Raw genomic sequence first — 18412 nt, forward strand, 5'->3', positions numbered from 1 at the left:
TTGATTGGTCAGGGCAGGAATGGATACAGAGAGAAAGTATAGATTGGGGCTGAGAGGAAAATTAGATTGGCCATGATGAAATGGCGGAGCAGACTCGACTGACCAAATGGCCTAATTCTGCTCCTATGTCTTATGGTCTTATAAGAGGTTAAATGGAACTCTTTCTATTGTACAGCCAGGAGCCAGGATGGACCTGATAAGTTCACTGGCTTCTTTTAGTGCTTTGATAGCAGGTCTCTGCACACAAATAATTTAAATTTCCATGAGCTACTTACTTTAAATTTGTAACATAATGATTACTTGAGTGTGTAAGTAATAAGGGAATAAAATTAATCACAAAAATGTTGAATTGAATGTTGTGTTTTTATTATTTTACAATCTTTTTAACAAAATAAATGGGAAGCAAGCTTTTTACAGAAACCAAAGCCTGCTTCAGTGCTATTTGAAAATAAGCTGCATGAGTAGTTGACGGTCTAGTCTTTATAACCCACTTTGCCTCTGGACTTCCTTCGTCATCTTGCAGCCACTTACCCACAGTTCTGGTAAACTCTCATCTATTGATCAAAGTGCAAGCAACAACAGCAAACAACAACTAACTGTCAGGCACTGAAGACACTACTGGCAACACCATCTTGCTGATTCAAAAGATTACTTCAACTTTCTGTCTGCTGAATTGGAGAAATTTCCAATCCAAAGTATAACATTTTGTCTTGTGACATATTCTTATCAAATCAATTTTAAAATTCCATGCATACAAAATCATCTGGAGTAGTACCCACACAGTTAAAACATGTATAAATTTGTTGAGTTCTCTGTTAGCCTCTTTTCTCTTCCAGTGCTTATTCAGAGCATCCCTCATATACAGTCAAGGATTCATTCTCATTTATGGATACTAGGCAGTTTTACAGATATTCTTTTTCTTACTGTATTGAAAAATCCACTCTACATGAACTGCTTTCCAAAGGAAAGTAACAATTCTTAACAGTAGTGAGCTATTGAACATGCTGTAATATGTCTACATAGTCCAAGTCACTAATCAAGCTTGGGTGCATGTGTAACATGGGGGGGGGGCAGGTTCAACAATACAATGAGTGAAACAGAAGACAGATTTAAAAATGGGTACATAAACTATTTATTTAAAAATAAACTAGTGAAACACTAACCCAGGCGTCTAGCTAAACAAGCATTCGACTAAACTACCCAAAACCACGAGACTGGACATTCAGTTATCATTTAATCAATTAGCAGACTTATTTATTATTTTGTGGATACTGTGCTAAACCTTCCAAGTTATAAATCTGAAGAACTAAGCAAACGAGGGGGGAGGGGGGTCGCCGTCTACATCTGCGACGCTCTTTCTCAATGATACTTCTGCACTGGTCGCGACTTCAGCCTGAAGAAGGCTCCGTGGATGGCAGGAAACAGAGCGAACCTCTCACACACGTTACTCTTATACCTCCCAAGATGTCCAGAACTGGAAATGAGTACCATAGTGCACAAGCCAACTAATAGGAAAGAGCAACTGCAAACTTTAAATAGATCAATTAATGACCGACATGGCACAAGTAGTTTTCGACTGGCAAATAAACCGCAACCCAAACAACAGGACATCATTAGGATCTGAATACTTATCTATTTTGGGATTTCCTTTTGCAACCAAGTGTATACTTAGAATTCATTTGCTCAGGAATGCTAACAGATTTAACTTCAAAGTTGGTGAATAACAAATTTAAAATGTTGCTACTTTTTCTTGAAATATAAATATATTATTATTATACCTCATTATCTCAGTTACACATAGCAATCTATACCATTTCATCTTTACCAGAACAATACAGCACCATAAAATAGCACATTATTTCTATACTTGGTCAACCTGGTGACTTGAAATCCATTCTCAACCAACTGTTTCAACTCTACCAACTAAGAACAGATTAGAACAATTAATTAAAGCTCTCATTGCTGATGTTCATCCATCTGTACTTAACAAAACAACCCCTGTATTTATGCTTGCAGAATAGGGTCAGGATCAATGGAACATACCCCAACCAAAAGGCTAGCCACATGGATGACTCCACAGGGTAACCAATTAATGCAGAAGGTCGCCTTTTCTCCTAGAGACTGTAAAGAAACCAACTTTGAAATAATGACTGCAACTTTCTTTGACCAACTATTCATATTGATAGTACCCTGAGCCAACTTCAAGATCTGAAAAACAAAACTGTACAGATACATTTTGATTCATTGCCTGGCTTTAAATTTAATGCTACTTCTGAACTACCTGCTCCTTACCTCTTTCAGCTGATCAGCACTTCCCCATGAAGCAGAGCGCTGATGTGTGGTTTTCTTCCCTGTTCCTTCATCTGACCAAAAGCTGGGAGTCTGAAAGGTAAGAAAAACAAAGCAATTTTTTTTTCTAAAAAGGACTTCAGCTCAACATCAGCTGGTCTGCTCCCATCAGTACCGATCTCACACGGGTACCCACAAAAATACTGGAGCAATTCCTGTTGAAGTAATAACTTGATATCTTCTTTCCCACTCAGTGCACAATTTTTAGGATTATATTCATGTGAATCCAGGTGCATATGTGTATCCAAATTACAGTTATCCTCTTAAAATCTTTGTTAGTTTGTAATTTCCTATCAACATACACAGTTCATCAATATCAATCTTGCCCAACTGACAGGTACTTAACCATTAAATGAACATAGAATCTCAAACTAAGCTGAATTTGGAAGTTTAAAGATTGAATATCAGCTTTTAAAAGCTTCACAATGTACAAACATTAATTTGTCAGTATAAAAGCACTGGTAACCAGGTCAAGGATGGAGTGCTGGGGTGGGGCAACAAAGAGAGAAACTGCACTGAGGTGGCAATTACATAATATGTCCCAACAATTTCAATAATGAGCAAATACATTAGTTGCCACTTTGCTTCTGCTTTTCAAATGGATCACACAGTCATTCAAATATTCAGTAACAGAGCACCCAAACTGCTGAGATGCCTTAAAGTTGTCATAGTCGGCAGGGATAGTGCAGATAAGCTCCCACTACCTATTAAATGCTCCCAATGGCGTGTGTCTTGAATAGCTCCTGGCCTTCACGTGTGGCTAAGCTACTAAGCCTGCTGGAACCATTCCTACTGCAGGAGAAGGGGTTAAGAGAAAGTTACTGGCAGCTTAAAAGCAGTAGGTCCAGGAAAATGGGGTCCGTCAGCCAAGGTTGGCAGCTCATCTAGGTGGAAAGCTCTGATCTCAAACTTCCACTGTCTTGCAGCTGTACTCATTTATAGGGAAAGCTTCAGGAGTAAATCATGAGGATGCTTAGCATGAGGAAAAGTTGGAGCTGGAGTCCCTAAGACTGAACTATGTATAACGCTGACCGGCAATGTCTGCGACAACGCTGCTGCCACACTGTATTGGTCTCTGCTGTTCCTTTGGATTCAGCAGCAGCATGGAGAAGGGAGCCTGCTGCATAGGCAACAGCTTGCTCTCCATATTGTACCGCCCTGGCTCGCATATTGATACTGCACCAATAATGTAAGCAGTTATGATACAACATCCATGGTTAGCCCCAATCAACAGAGGGTTGTCTGAGGCCACTGAAAGCCAATACTGGGAATACATTAGTTTGAGGAAAAAATGAGTATGTTTAATCTTTTGGGTGAGGAGAAAGATTAGAGGTTGAAGTGAGTCAACCACTTCCCCTGAGCAAGGGTAAGGCATAAACTAAGCAGATGGCAGAAAAAATAATGCCTGTAATCTTCTCAAAGATAGCTCAAAGAAAGTTATGCTCAGTATGATCCCAATATGTACAGAACTCTTTCCAACTAATGGTAAGAAAAATAAAAAAGGTGCACTGTGCACCTCTTCATAAAACAAATCAAAATCAGGCAAAGAGGAAGTATAGTTTCTACAAAATTGTATTGTATATGCAAGACAGATTCAAAGTACAAGTCTGAAGACAATGGAACAAACTCTAAATATGGCAAAATGCATTCTTTTAATTAGGACTTCATGTTCCAGATGAAGGCTGGGTTATAAAATGCAAACTTGTGTTAACACTACTTCAAATAGTGCTGCATAAAGTAGTACAAGCAAGGAGTACTGCAGATGCTTGCAGTGTTCATAAAACATGCATAAGAAGATAAATAGAGAACGACCATCATTAGGGAAAAGAGCAAGGGGGAAGGGAGTGACAGAAAGAAAAGGGAGTAAAAGAGAACAGCAGAAAATAAAAAGAAAGATTGCACACTAGACAAGACTAACTTTGAGCAGTATTTTGTGACTGCTACCAAATTAATTTCTTTTTCCATGATGTTTTCATATTATTCTTTTCACTAAGTAGCAGACCATTTGGCCCATTAAGTTCCATATGATCTCCGAGCATTTCCATCGATTCTCTTTCCCCAGTTGCCTTTATCCCTTTAATCTATTATCTCACAAGTGCTCATCAACTCTTTACCCAATAAGCCAAGGATAATTAACTGCAGTTAATTATGCCCCCAACCAGCACATCTTTGGAACATGGGTGAAAACCAGAGCAATTAGTTTTGACTCAAGCCACTACAGGGAGAAGTCAACACAGAATCAGAGGTCAGGATCGAGCCTAGATCACTAGAGTCTCTGAATTTTTGGCTCACCATGTCCATGCTGATCATTGGACTCATCTACGCTAGTCCCATTCACCTAGATCTAATCTGCTGCCAAACAATTCTCTAAAATGCAATGCTTGGCATATACTGGAAACCAGGCTGTGCCAGACCTTATTCAAATAATTTCATGCAATTTTTATGCTGGGGTGGTGGGAAAGATAGCTTTTAGTAATTAGCCGGGATTCCTATCCCACACAGAGCCAAATGCAAGGACAATAATACCTCACACACTGTTCTAATAGACAGCAACATTTAACCACCTCTATACATTGTGTGAGGTTTCGCTAATGGAGGCTGATAAGATGGAAAACTATTTTCTCCAGCTGCTTATTTGAGATTAAAAACAACAAGAATATGGTTCAAAATTTCAAATACTACTATAAGCTATTAATAGAAAAGGGCAGTAAAAGCTATCAACCAAAGCAGGAAGGAAACAAAAATATGTTAAGTACTCATGTGAAGTGCTGTTTGGAAACAGCAAGCCCACAGAGTCTTTTGGTGTGCAGAACAGCAAGGCTATACAAGGGACTTATGAAAAAAAAGTTATTGCCATGGATTTTGTAAAATAATTATTTGTTGATGGTGCACATAAATATAGAACATTTGACTGTATGGTACTACAGGCTACATCCTTTCCTTAGGATAAACCCAGCTCCTCCTCAGTTCTGTAGCTCCCAGGTAGCTGAAGTCCTATACAGGATCTTCATACTCAACTGAGAGCAGATTGATGGGGCAGTGGGTGGGGAGCTTGAGAGGCGGTGTAGCTTTCTGCCATTTTCTCTGGCCTTCCAACAAAAATACCAGGTTTTCCATGCCCTGCCTGCATTTTATATAGTGCTGGTTCAGGAATTGCCAATAGGAAGTAAGGAGGCAGCATTTTTGACCAGAAGACTTTCTTTGAAACAGTTCCTTTGTCTCTTGGGAATCCTCTGCCTTGGAACTTGGAGGGGCTTGTCTGCACTGCAAGTCTGGAGTCAGACATATGAACAATGTGGGATAGCTGAGTACATTTAGGAGTTTCAATGCCGCAGGTGTTTATCTCTGAGAGCTTGATGATCTTAGTGATCCCATAGAAGGAAGGAATGTTTATGAAGACAACATTAGTCATATCTCTCCTGTTTTTCAAAGTCCTGCTATAGGGTTTTCAGTATCTTTGATGGACACTGAAGAGCACTGACCATTTCTGTCCAGCTCTGTGCTGAGTTTGTAGTTTTAAATTTTGAATACTTTTCCTCTGTCCAGGTGACCAAAGGCACTGCTGATATAAAAGAAAAATTTGACAGATTTCATCACTTATATACAGCTTACAAACAGGGAGCCTTCCCAGAGCAGATTGCAAGTCAGAATTGGGAACCTGATTGTCCGTACACCCTCATCCTTCTCCAGATTTGGCACCATACCTACTGATGACTGAACTTCATCGCTCCGCCCACCAATCATCTGGGGGGGGGGGGTGGAGGAAGAAACTTCCATCTGACTGGATTGGTGATTGGTCAGTGCATGAAGGGATATGGGGAGAAGGCAGGAAATTGAAAAATTTGATCAACCTTGATAAAATGGTGGAGCAGACTCAATGGGTCAAATGGGCTAATTCTGCTCCTATATATTATGGACTGGACCTCACAGACACCCCTACCACCCCCCACCCCACTATTTAATCACTTTCAGCCAAGCTTTTCCCCAAACACGGTCCTGACGAAGGGTCTTGGCCTGAAACGTCGACTGCACCTCTTCCTAGAGATGCTGCCTGGCCTGCTGCGTTCACCAGCAACTTTTATGTGTGTTGCTTGAATTTCCAGCATCTGCAGAATTCCTGTTGTTTGCCCCAAACACCACACTCCTTTTACAATCTATGACCCTCAAAGCCAAGGTCTTCTCCTTCACACTACCTCATACATGGCTCCAGATGAAAACAAATCTCTTCTTTCACACATTTAATTCAGTAGCCACATTCTGCAGCCCACAACCAAAATGATAGTTGGCATTCTTCATCATTTTAGTTAACAGTTTCCTGCAAGCACCTAGGTAATTCTATGTTTGCCGTAAGTGGAAAAGTCACGTTTGACTTCTAATAAGGGGACAGGTAGTAGAGCCACAATTGTGCAAGTCGTGGCCCCAGGTCATCAAAAGATTGAAACCTGTAATAAATACACAGATAACAATGCAATTCAGAGCAATATATTAATGAGCGCCACACTGCCCTTTCACATATGGTGTACACATGAAGAGGATGATTGTGAATGGTGAACATTTATAGTCTACCCGAAAACATTCCAGAAACCACTTTTAGCAGTAATAAAGAAAACTACCTTTTTCCATTGTTGTGCAAAATCTGCATTAGAGAAATAGTTTAATTTGGGTGAATTGGTCCATGCTGCTGTTTGGTTCCACACTATCCTTTTCTATTTAAGCCTGTTGTTCGATTGCTACTTCCCCTGTGTGCTCAGCCAGTTGCACACAAATGCACTTTTACTTATTGTAAGAACAAATTCCACATGCTGGCTAAAGAGTTTTCCCGTTTCTCTGTGGATTCACATTAACAGCCCCTGGTTTTGGTTTCCTGCTTGATTAAAAACATATTCTCCATGGCAAATTATCCATTCTACTGATAATCTTAGACATTTTAGGTCACCGCCTCACTCTCTTTTCAAGAGAAAATAGCTCCACCCTGCTTAATCCTACCATAGTAGTTATAATCTTCATTCAGATGCCAATAAAACATGGGAATTTTGTGCCCCGGAGAACCATAAGTGTTCAGTATTAAGTGTACGCAAGCCCAAAATCAAAAGATGTTTTTGGGTTTGCAAGGAAACAGTGCACCACAAGGCTGTGTGCTTTACCCTGCTCTACTCACTTTACACTTATGACTGTGAGGCTAAGTACAGCTCCAATACTATATTTAAGTTTGCTGACAACACCACTGTCACTGGCTGAATCAAAGGTGGTGATGAATCAGCATATAGAAGGAAGACTGAAAACCTGGTTGAGCGGTGCCATAACAACAACCTTTCACTCAAGAGCAAGACCAAGGAGCTGATTATTGACTTCATGAAGAGGAAACTGGAAGTCCATCAGGCATCCCTCATTGGAGATCGGAGGTGGAGAGGGTCAACAACTTTAAATTCCTCAGTGTTATCATCTCAGACGATCTGTCCTGGGTCCAGCATGTAAATGCCATTACCAAGAAAGCTTGATACTTGTATTCTCGTAGAGGTTTGCAAAGATTCGGTACATCATCTCAAACTTCTCAAAATTCTATGGATATGTGGTGGACAGTATATTGACTGGTTGCATCACAGCCTGGTAATGTAAATACCAATGCCCCTGAACGGAAAAGCCTACAAAAAGTAGTGGATACGGCCCGGTACATCAAGTCCATCACAGGTAAAGCCCTCCCCACCTATTAACACATCTATGGTATGGGGGGCACTGTTGCAGGAAAACAGCATCCATCATCAAGGATCCCCACCACACAGGGTACGTTGTCTTCTTGCTGCTGCTATCAGGAAGGTGGTGCAGGAGCCTCAAAACCCACATCACCAGGTTCAGTAACAGACATGACCCCTCAACCATCAGATTCTTGAGCCAGAGGGGATAACTTCACTCAGCCCACCACAACCTCTGAACTCACCTTCAAGGACTCTTCATCTCATGTCCTCGATATTTATTGTTTATTTATTTATTTATTATTAGTAGTTTTTTTAAAATTCACACAGCTTCTTCACTTTTACACATTGGATGTTTTTCCATCCTGCTGTGTGGTCTTTCAGTGATTCTATTGCGTTTCTTGTATTTATTGTGAATGCCTGCAAGTAAATGAATCTCAGGGTTGTATAAAGTGACATATATGTACTTTGATAATAAATTTGTTTTGAACTTTGAACGTGCAACTTAATTCATTCCGATAATATCAAGTAGTAGATAAATAGCCTTGACAATGTCTCGTCCGTAGCACTAAATTCACATGCTCCAGAACTGAAGAGGCAATTAAACCATTGCATTACATGTATAATACTAGTATTTGCAAAATAATGTGGAAAATAAAAGTAGGACAAATGCAATCCACAATGGACTAACCTCAGCCTTCTACACTGAGGAAAAGAATCAAGACCTTCCTGAAATGTACTTCCTTGCCAATAATTTACTCACCGTCAATCAAGTTAGTTTTTAACCAGCCTCGCTCACTTGGCTCCAGACGTTGGCCATCATTCTCACCCCAGCCATTGCAAATTCCTTCCGGGATAACACCATTACAGAAGGCAGCCTCCAACCACTGTCTGACTCCATGTAATACCAAGAAATAGACAACTGCGCTGGATCCTACCATGTCTGTGAACACACAACATTCCAATTGCAATACTGAACACCTATGCTGCTAGGAATAGGTCCTTGATGGTGCGAATGTGCCTCATTACTGTACAACGTTGTGAATGTACACCATTACTGTAAAACATTATGCCAATTCTTGCACTACCATCTTATCAACGTGAACTTGGAAATCTTGTAAATCTTGTCATCTTTGACTTGGAAAACTTGTACATCTTATTTTTAAGGTAACTTATTTTTTATTCTTCTTCTAATATTTGCATATCTGTGCACTCGGAATGTTACTGTGACACTGTAATTTCCTTTGGGATCAATAAAGTATCTATCTACCTATCTATCTTTGATCTAGCTGTACTTCTAACCAAATTGATTACAGTATAGCTACAACATTGGCCAAAGTAGAACTAGTCAATGCAAATTAAGGAAAAGCTTTCCAGTAGGTGCACTACCAAACTTAAAAGAAAATATTTGTGGTTATTGGAGGTCAATCATTTCCACTCCTCGAATATAGCACAGAAACTCACAAGGAACATTATGAGGCCAAACCAACCCAGAATCATGGGAACAGGACACCTGAGCTGATTCTCCCATTCAGTCAAATCTTGACTGACTGTAGCCTAACTTAATTTATCAGGCTATTCCTATATTCCTTACTAAATTTAGTTAACATAGATCTCCTATTGATATAAAATGAAGAATTGACCCAACATTAATTACAATGTTTCTAATTCACCAATCTTTGGTGTTTCGAAGGGTTTCCAAATTAAACCTGCGCAGGATTGGGCCCCTAGCTCTACACCCATTTAAGAAGAACATTTTCTCTCTACTTATAAAATAAAAGTTCCCTTTATACGTTAAAAACTTCAGTCAATACTCTTCCTTGAAGTGCAAGCTCAGTTTCTATATTTCTCCTGAATTTAGTGCTTTGAGTCCAGGTATAACTGTAGGCACTCTCCAAGGCCAACATATCCTGATGAAGGGCCTTGGCCCAAAACGAAGACAGTTTATTCATTTCCACAGCCGCTGTCTGACCTGCTGAGTTCCTCCTGCATGTTGTATGTGTTGCTCATATCCTCTGTAGGCATGATGAACAGCAACGTTCATGATGTTCCAAGCATAGTCTAAATCATGGCATTGCACAACTGCAGCATAACTTGTAAAGCCATATAGGGCAAAACTAGCTCCATGAACTTCTCATGCATAAAAGTACCCACCATATCTACCACAGGTGCACCAAGAGTGCAGTGTCTACCATTTGTAATTTGTACTTTTCAGCAAATATTTTTCAGTTTGACTGCTTGAAAAGACTTGTAGTTTCTGGCCGTGTTGACACTGGCCCATCCTAACACAGAGTGCCCTACTATTTCAGTTTTCCAATTATTACAAACCATAAATAAAAGCCAATAAATGTTCTGTCAACAATAAGCAACGTGCTACTTATTCACGGGTTATTTGAAAATAGCACCATAGTCCATAAACTAGAAATTACAATCACTGCAATCTCCTTTCATGTGATATGTCAGATACAGCTACTGTGGCAAAGAACATTTTATGTTTAAATAAACAGTACCCTTAGAGATTATCATGAAAATTTTACTAAAGAACAATCAAGCATATCTAATGCTTTAAAGGAAAAATAATGTTCTATTAAATAGATATGGTTGCAATAGCTGTGAACAAAGAAAAAGAAACTTCAACCACCAACTCAGCACGTTTTGCTTTTGTAATCTTAGTTAAATAGTAAAGCTAAATTCTGCATAATGACTATAGAATGTTAACAAAACTGTAGATTTTTACATTTAATAAGTTAGCTATACAATCTCTGCAAACCTAGAAAGGGAAAACCATCTCCAGGTGTGTTGTGGTGTATTAAATTTTGTAAAAATATGAGATGAAAATCAGAACAATTCCAAATGACACTTAAACACTTTGCGAACTCGCAACATGTAAGGTGTCTGTATAAGTTAAACACTGTAGGTTTGTTAAATGTTTGCTAATAGCGGCTAGATTCTTTCTTGGCCTCAAGGCACCACTGACCTGAGAGCAAAAGATCAAAGAGTTTCTCTGTCTCTACACTTCTCTCAATGTTTATGGAACTCCTAAAGCTATGCTGAGTTAGTGGCATGAGAACAAAAGACCAAACAGTTTGTCTGTCTCAGTGTGTCTCGCTATGCTCGAGGATTGAACCTCTATTTATTGAGGCACCTTTTGCCCGGTTCTTGGGAATGCACCTAGTCTAACCGATCGTGATTGGTACCTAAGGTGGATGCAGAGTGATTTCATGAGTTGGAATTTGAAGTTCCTCCAACAACAGGGACAATCAAGAACCCTGACAACAGCAACAATCAAGTGGAGACTACAAATCACTTCTGGTCAAAATAGCACATGCGTACAACACTCCTTCAGCTGACATCTTCTGATAGATCATGAAAGCATATATTCCACTTCTTTTATGTCTTTTGTTTGATTTTCATCTTGGATGTGATTCTGGAACTGTTGGAGCCTGTGACTGGCCGTTGGGAGATTGTTGGGGAGTTTCAGCGCTCTGCAGTCTCCAAGAGGATTCCAGTGAACAGAGGCAGCGTGCGCGATCAGGCTGGCAGACTGTGGGACAGAGCACACCGATGTTTGACTCCATTTCACTGATTAAAGCTCCTATTGTGTGGTGAATAAAGGAAGATTGAAACATCGAGGTGAAACTGGAAGCTGAGTACCGGCTACCTGCCTTTTGATCACTCTGCTATCAGAGAGGGGAGAGCCTACCATTGTGCCCAGAGAATGTTACCCAGGTTTTTTGCATTCTGGATATGGACTTGGACTACAGACTCCTCCCCCCACCCCACCCACCCCAGTCTTATAGTGTTTTTATATTCTGTATTTTTCACCGAATCTTTCTTGGATTTTTTTTGTGCTGGGGAGGGGGATTTTGCGGTCAATGTGCCTGTTCCATTTTATTTGTGTCTTTTGTGTGGAAGGAAGGATTTAGGGGTTGATGTGCCTGTTCCGTTTTGTTCATGTTTTTTTTTGCAGGGGTGTGGGATTTGCAATTGATGATCATGCTACCTTTCTTTTCTTGGTTTTGGGGCTATCTGGAGAAGAAGAATTTCAAAGTTGTATTATTTTGATAATAAATGAACCTTTGAACCTTTGAATTGTGAGCGCTGAAATCTTTGTAAAATACTACGTAATATTTTGTGTGGTTTATTTGTGCTTTCTATTTTATGATAATAAGTTAGGCTTAAGTTACTTAGTTGTGCTCGTGTGATTATTATTACCACATCTCCTGGACACGTAAATTGGTTTGGCTCTTCTGGGTCTGATCGACCAGCCCATTACACCAACTAGGGCCCATAAAAAGTCCTGAATTACTAATCCACAAAACTGAGTCGCACAGATCACTGTTTGCCTCTCAAGAAGGATGATCACCATTAGGTTAACATTCAAAGTAAATTTATTTTCAAATTTCGGATATCTTATCACATACTACATTAAGATTCATTTTCTTGCAAGTATCTACTGGAAAAAATACAATAGAATTTTATGAAAAAGTATTCATAAAGACTGACAACAAAAAAAGACAAACTGTGCAAATAAAAATCTAGCAATGCACTAAACTACCAGAGAAAAGTACATGGATAAAAAAAATAAATTTGTGAAGTTAATGGCCAAGCAAAACAGAAGTTAAGGGACTGACTGACTCATGCCCTTTCAATAGCCTTCATTTACACTGGCTTTCCACAAGATCTGGCCAAAACAAATACATAGATAAGCAAAAAATATACAGTACAAAGCCCATTGTATTGTATACAAGCACCACAGCAGCAAAATAACATAGGTATCCATGTAAACAAATCACTAAAGGGAGTGAACTGATTCAGAAAGTAAGCACACATGCTAATGGAATCTCAGCATTTTATCTTTAACAGAGTTGGAAGAAAAAGTTGAGGAAGTTCTGCTTCAGTTGGGAAGACTTTTAGCTGACTTCTGTCATGAGTAAGCAAAAACCTTCAGGGCTGATAGGACTGTTCAGGTTCATTTGTCGTGAAACAGGAAGATATTCCATTGCCTTACAGTTCGAGTTCAAGTTCAAGTGTATTGTCATTTCAACCATATACGTAGATCTAAAAAAAACAAAACTCCTCCAGACCATGATGTACAATAGCCAGCCGGTGGTGGTGTGGCATCTACACCGGACTTTGAGGCAAGTGGTTCTGGGTTCAGATCCAGCCAGCTCCTTGCACACTTTCCATCCACACTGGGTTGAGCATCGAGCTAGCAACTCGGCCTTGTAAAACACAGAGAACTGCTGAAATGGCAAAGTTGCTGTGCTACAAGATGTGCTACCCAATGCGCTACAAGGTGTGGAGAGGAACAACAACAAGGTGCACAACACAGTACAGACAACTCACAGACAACACAAAGAAATACCACCAAACCTGTATATTAAACAATTATAAGTCACAAGTTCGAAAAGTAAACAGTATTACAGTATAATGGTACCGGCGCTTCATAGATGCTCCCTGGGTGGTGGCAGGGAGTTCAGTTGTCTCACGACCTGAGGGAAAAATCTCCTAACAATCCTCATCTTAATCCTATGGTACTTCCTTCCTGACGATAGGGGTTCAGAAATTTTGGATGGCTGAGAGGGATCACTGACAATGCTAAGGGTCCTGCATATGCAGCACTCCTGATAAATATCCAAGGGTGGAAGTGAGACCCCAGTGGCCCTCTCAGCTCACCTCACAGTCCCTTGTGGGGTCTTGTGGTCAGTTGCCTTACAATTTGCATATCAGACGCTGATACAGCTGGTCAGGGCACTTTCAATAAAATTGGTCAGAAGCCTCAGCCATCTCAATCTCCTCAGAAAGTGGAGACACTGCTGTGCTTTCTTGTCTAAAGAGGTGGTGTTGGGGGACCGGGTAAGATTGCCCGTTATCTACATTCCAAGAAAAATAGTGCTCCTAACACTCTCCACTGAGGAGCCATTTATCTGCAGAGAGAAATGGTATCAGCCTGCACCTTCCTAAAATCCATAATCATGTCTTCAGTCTTGTCCACACTGAGTCTCAGGTTATTGTGCATGCAGCACTCAACCTGCCGCTCTACCTCCTCTCTGTATACCATCTCGCTGCCATTGTACCACTGTTGTGTCATCATTAAGTTTGCGGATTGGGTTAGACCGGGACCTAGGAGTACAGTCATGTGTCAACCGCATGAACCACTGCAGGACAGGCTCACAGCGCTGGGGGTGGGGGAGGCGGGCGGTGCTCAGCTAGATGGAGCTGGAAAGACTTCTGCCCTCACAGACTGACTGCGGTCTTTCTGTCAGGAAGTCCAAAATCCATTTACGGAGAGGTATATCCACCAGCTTCTGAGAGATGTGATCGTGTTAAATGCCGCACTGAAATTGATGAAGAGCATCCTGGTGTATGAGGCATATTTTTCAGGTGGGATAGGACAGAGTGGAGGGCAGAGACTATGGCATCATCAGTAGAATGATTTGAGCAATAAGCAAACTGGAAAGGGTCCAATGTAGCAGGAAGATGGGATTTGATGTGATCCATATCCATTCGCTCAAAGCACTTCAATATTGTTGAGGTCAGTGCCTCTGGATGGTAGTCGTTAAACCAGGTTACTGTCACCATCTTGGCCAGGTTCCCGAAAATGAATGATCAAAAAAGAATTGTACCTCTTAAAGAGATAGCTCTCTTTAGGCTAGTCACTGATTGGTAGACACACGGAAGAAGTGGAATAATGCAGGCTAGACTAGGCGTCACCTCTGAGGACAGCAGTTCATGCCAGCATCCTCCTCTGACAGATAGAAATCAAGACCAAAACCACACACATCCAAGGCCTAAACTTACAACTGCAATAAGCCCCAGATACAAGATAGTCATTCTTTGAATTTTACTATAACTCTTTCAGAAGCTTAGCACTTCAGGGAGTGGATAAATTATTTTTAGCTTTTACCATTCTTACCAAAAATAAATGGTGCAAGCTCTGCCATTGGCTGTCTACAGTATTTCTGCTTTTAATGCTACAGTTACATTCAGACATACAGGAGAGGAGCAGATATCAGTAAAGAGGTGCATGAATGGCAGAGACTTATCATTATGCTGCCAAAAAGAAATTTCAACCAAGATACCTTTTCTTTTCCCTTCAACCCCCATCTGCCTATCCCATCCTGACATGAATCCCAATGGGTCTTTGGTATCATTTCAAAGTCATATACATTTATAATTGAGATCTGTAGCCAGCTGGAAGCCCGAGAAGAGTTTATTCGTCATATACATTTAATTCTTCTGGGAAGAAAGCAGTGCTGTTCAAATACAAGTTACTTGCTCAGTTTCAAACTATTTTTAGTCTTACACTATAGTCAAAGGTTAGTTTCAATAGGTGAAGCTAACATTCTGAACAGTGCCTCAAAATTAGTCACAGGGAGCAGATTGAATAAAACATATTCAATATAAATCAGCTAGTTGAACTTTTAAGGCAGGAAAGGGCCACACTAAAAAAAAGTTACTACATTCACCTTGGTCTTTATCTATCATGCAACAGGCAGACAGACTCATCTAACTATGAGCAGAGTGCAATAATTATGTCAATCTGAATGTGACTGGTCTGAATGTTGATTACCTGTGTCATGTCACCGCAAGTTACCAATAAGAAAGCAAATATTATTCACAACAAATTTTGCCAGAAATGAGTGCTTATCACCTACATAAAACAGCACAGTACAATACGGGCCCTTCAGAGCACAATGTTGTGCTGACCCTTTAACTACTCCAAGGTCAATCTAACCCTTCTCTCCCACATAGCCCTCTATTTTTCTTCCATCCTTGTGCCTATCCAAGAGTCTCTGCAATGTCCCTTACACATTTGCCTCTACCACCACCCCAGCAGTGTGTTCCATGCACTTAACACTCTCTGTGTAAAAAGTCTACCTCTGACATTCCCCACACACTTTCCTCTAATCTCCTTAAAAGTATGCCCTCTCATATCAGTCAGGGGGGAACCTGTCCCACTCCATCAATGCTTCTTATCATCTTGCAAACGTCAATAAGACCATAAGATATAGAAGCAGAAGTGGGCCGTTCAGCCCATCGAGTCTGCTCCGTCATTCAATCATGGCTGATCCAATTCTTCCAGTCATTCCCACTCCCCTGCTTTCTCCCCATACCCTTTGATGCCCTGGCTAATCAAGAATCTATCTATCTCTGCCTTAAATACACCCAATGACTTGGCCACAGCCAGTCCAAAGGTTTACCACCTTCTGACTAAAGTAACTTCTCCGCATCTCTGTTCTAAATAAACGTCCTTCAAGCCTAAAGTCGTTCCCTCTTGTCCTAGACTCCCCTACCATGGGAAATAACTTTGCCATATCTAATCTGTTCAGGCCTTTTAACATTTGGAATGTTTCTATGAGATCCCCCTCATTCTCCTGAACTCCAGGGAACACAGCCCAAGAGCTGCCAGTGTTCCTCATATGGCAACCTTTCATGAATCTTCTTTGAACCCTCTCCAATGTCAGTATATCCTTTCTAAAATAAAGAGACCAAAACTGCACATGATACTCCAACTGTGGTCTCAAAAGTGTCTTACAGAGCCTCAACATCACATTCCTGCCCTTATATTCTATACCTCTAGAAATGAATGCATTCACCTTCTTCACCACCGACTCAACCTGGAGGTTAACACCTTTGGGGTATCCTGCCCAAGGACTCCCAAGTCCCTTTGCATCTCTGCATTTTGAATTCTCTCTCCATCTAAATAATAGTCTGCCCGTTTATTTCTTCCACCAAAGAGCATGACCATACACTTTCCAACATTGTATTTTATTTGCCACTTCTTTGCCCATTCCTTTAAACTATCCAAGTCATCTCTCATGCTCCTTTGTTCCAAGGAAAGAAATCACTCACTCCCCACTTGTAATTTTTAATGTCTTGCATTATACTGTTGCCACAAAATACCATACTTCATGATGTATGTTAGTTATAATAAACCTGATTTTGATGCTTGTGGTTCAGACGGATGCAGAAAGATCCAGAGGGTCAGAGACGGAGCAGGTAAACACGAAAATTGGCAACAAATGTCATGACATTTGAGTTGTGTGTGAGAGAGCAGGAAGCAGTACTAGTACACTCACCAGTGCACCAACAAGAGGTGAGAGCAGACCTGAGAAGGGGAAAAGCACAGCCCAAATGGAGCAGTATCTCTGGGTGGGGGGGGGGGGGGGGCGGGGAATTGACGATGTTTTGGTCAAGACCCTGACAAGAAAGGTAAGTGGTGTAAAGAGGAGCGGGGGGGGAAAGTGAAACAGGGATTAGCAGGTGACACGAAGGACGGGTGGGGAATGATAGCTAAGTGCGGGAGGGGGAGTGGTGGAGTTCGGAGACAGTGGCGGGTGGAAAATAGGCAGAAGCCGACAAGAAAAGGCAAATAGAGCACAGTGGGAGGGAGGAGCATTGGATAGAGAGAGCTGAGCAGTGGTACAAAGGATAGCAGTGTTGGAATGTGATAATGGAAACCCTAGAGGGAGAAATGAAGGCCAGATGTAGGGGTTTCAGGAGGTGAGGTCTGAAGATAGTAATTTAATGGAACTAGAAGGGGAAGGGTGTTGAAAATAGATGATGGGTGAAGGTGCGGGTGCGGCTGGAGAGTGGGTATGTGATAGGGAGGACTGGAGCAAGATTGAGAAAGGAGAACACAAGATTACCTGAAATTGGAATATTCGAAGTTATAATATTGGGTAGTAGATTATTCTAGACAAATAGAAAGGTGCTTTTCTTCTAGCTTGTGTTGCTCCTTACTCTGGCAGATGCTCAGAAGGATCTCCACTGCCAGATACTTAGACAAGGATCACACCGTACATATGAAACAAGAACAGAAGTTTTGATTTGAGTTATACAGTCATCTTTCCTTGTATTTAAATTTTAATTCGGAATAGGCAAAACCTAACATTTGTCCACATTTATCAAAAGATACTGTTATTATAGGACGAGATGTCTTCATGCTATGAGATATGTTAGTTCTTTGCTCACTACTACAATGAAATATTTTACGGGTATTATATAATTGAAAACCATGGCCATTCTATTGCATAACACATTGGAAATGGAATACATCCAGGTAGCTATGGTTCATTAATAGCATCAGTCTTTTCTGTGCTTTTGCACTGATGATCTACATTCTCTAATTTGATTTTAAAATGTACCACAGAATCGTATGGCAGTATTATTCTGTCTGATAGCACAAAAATGACTACAATAGGAAAGTTCATTTCTCTAGTCCTCTACTAAAAGAACCTGATGATCTCTCAGATTCTGCTTTGAGATACACCATTCTTCAAAATCAAATGCAAAAATCACATGACTGTTACATGGGAATTCCTTCATCTCAAGTCTAAAACAAAAAATAAACCTTTACATCAGGC

At 40.6% G+C, this 18412-nt stretch overlaps 1 protein-coding gene across 2 annotated transcripts in view; it reads right to left on the reverse strand.

The window, feature by feature from the left end:
* glcci1a (glucocorticoid induced 1a) overlaps window positions 1–18412 on the reverse strand; it is a 238014-nt gene that overhangs the window by 134750 nt on the left and 84852 nt on the right. Inside the window, exon 3 of one of the 2 annotated variants that reach the window (XM_072253398.1) lies at window positions 2293–2382. The exons of the other annotated variant lie outside the window; for it this stretch is intronic. Coding sequence (XP_072109499.1) covers window positions 2293–2382 — 90 coding nt within the window. The remainder of the gene's footprint in view (window positions 1–2292; window positions 2383–18412) is intronic. 2 annotated transcript variants of the gene reach the window in all.

The sequence above is a fragment of the Mobula birostris genome, chromosome 3 (assembly GCF_030028105.1).
Source record: "Mobula birostris isolate sMobBir1 chromosome 3, sMobBir1.hap1, whole genome shotgun sequence".
NCBI classification, from domain to species: Eukaryota; Metazoa; Chordata; class Chondrichthyes; order Myliobatiformes; family Myliobatidae; genus Mobula; species Mobula birostris.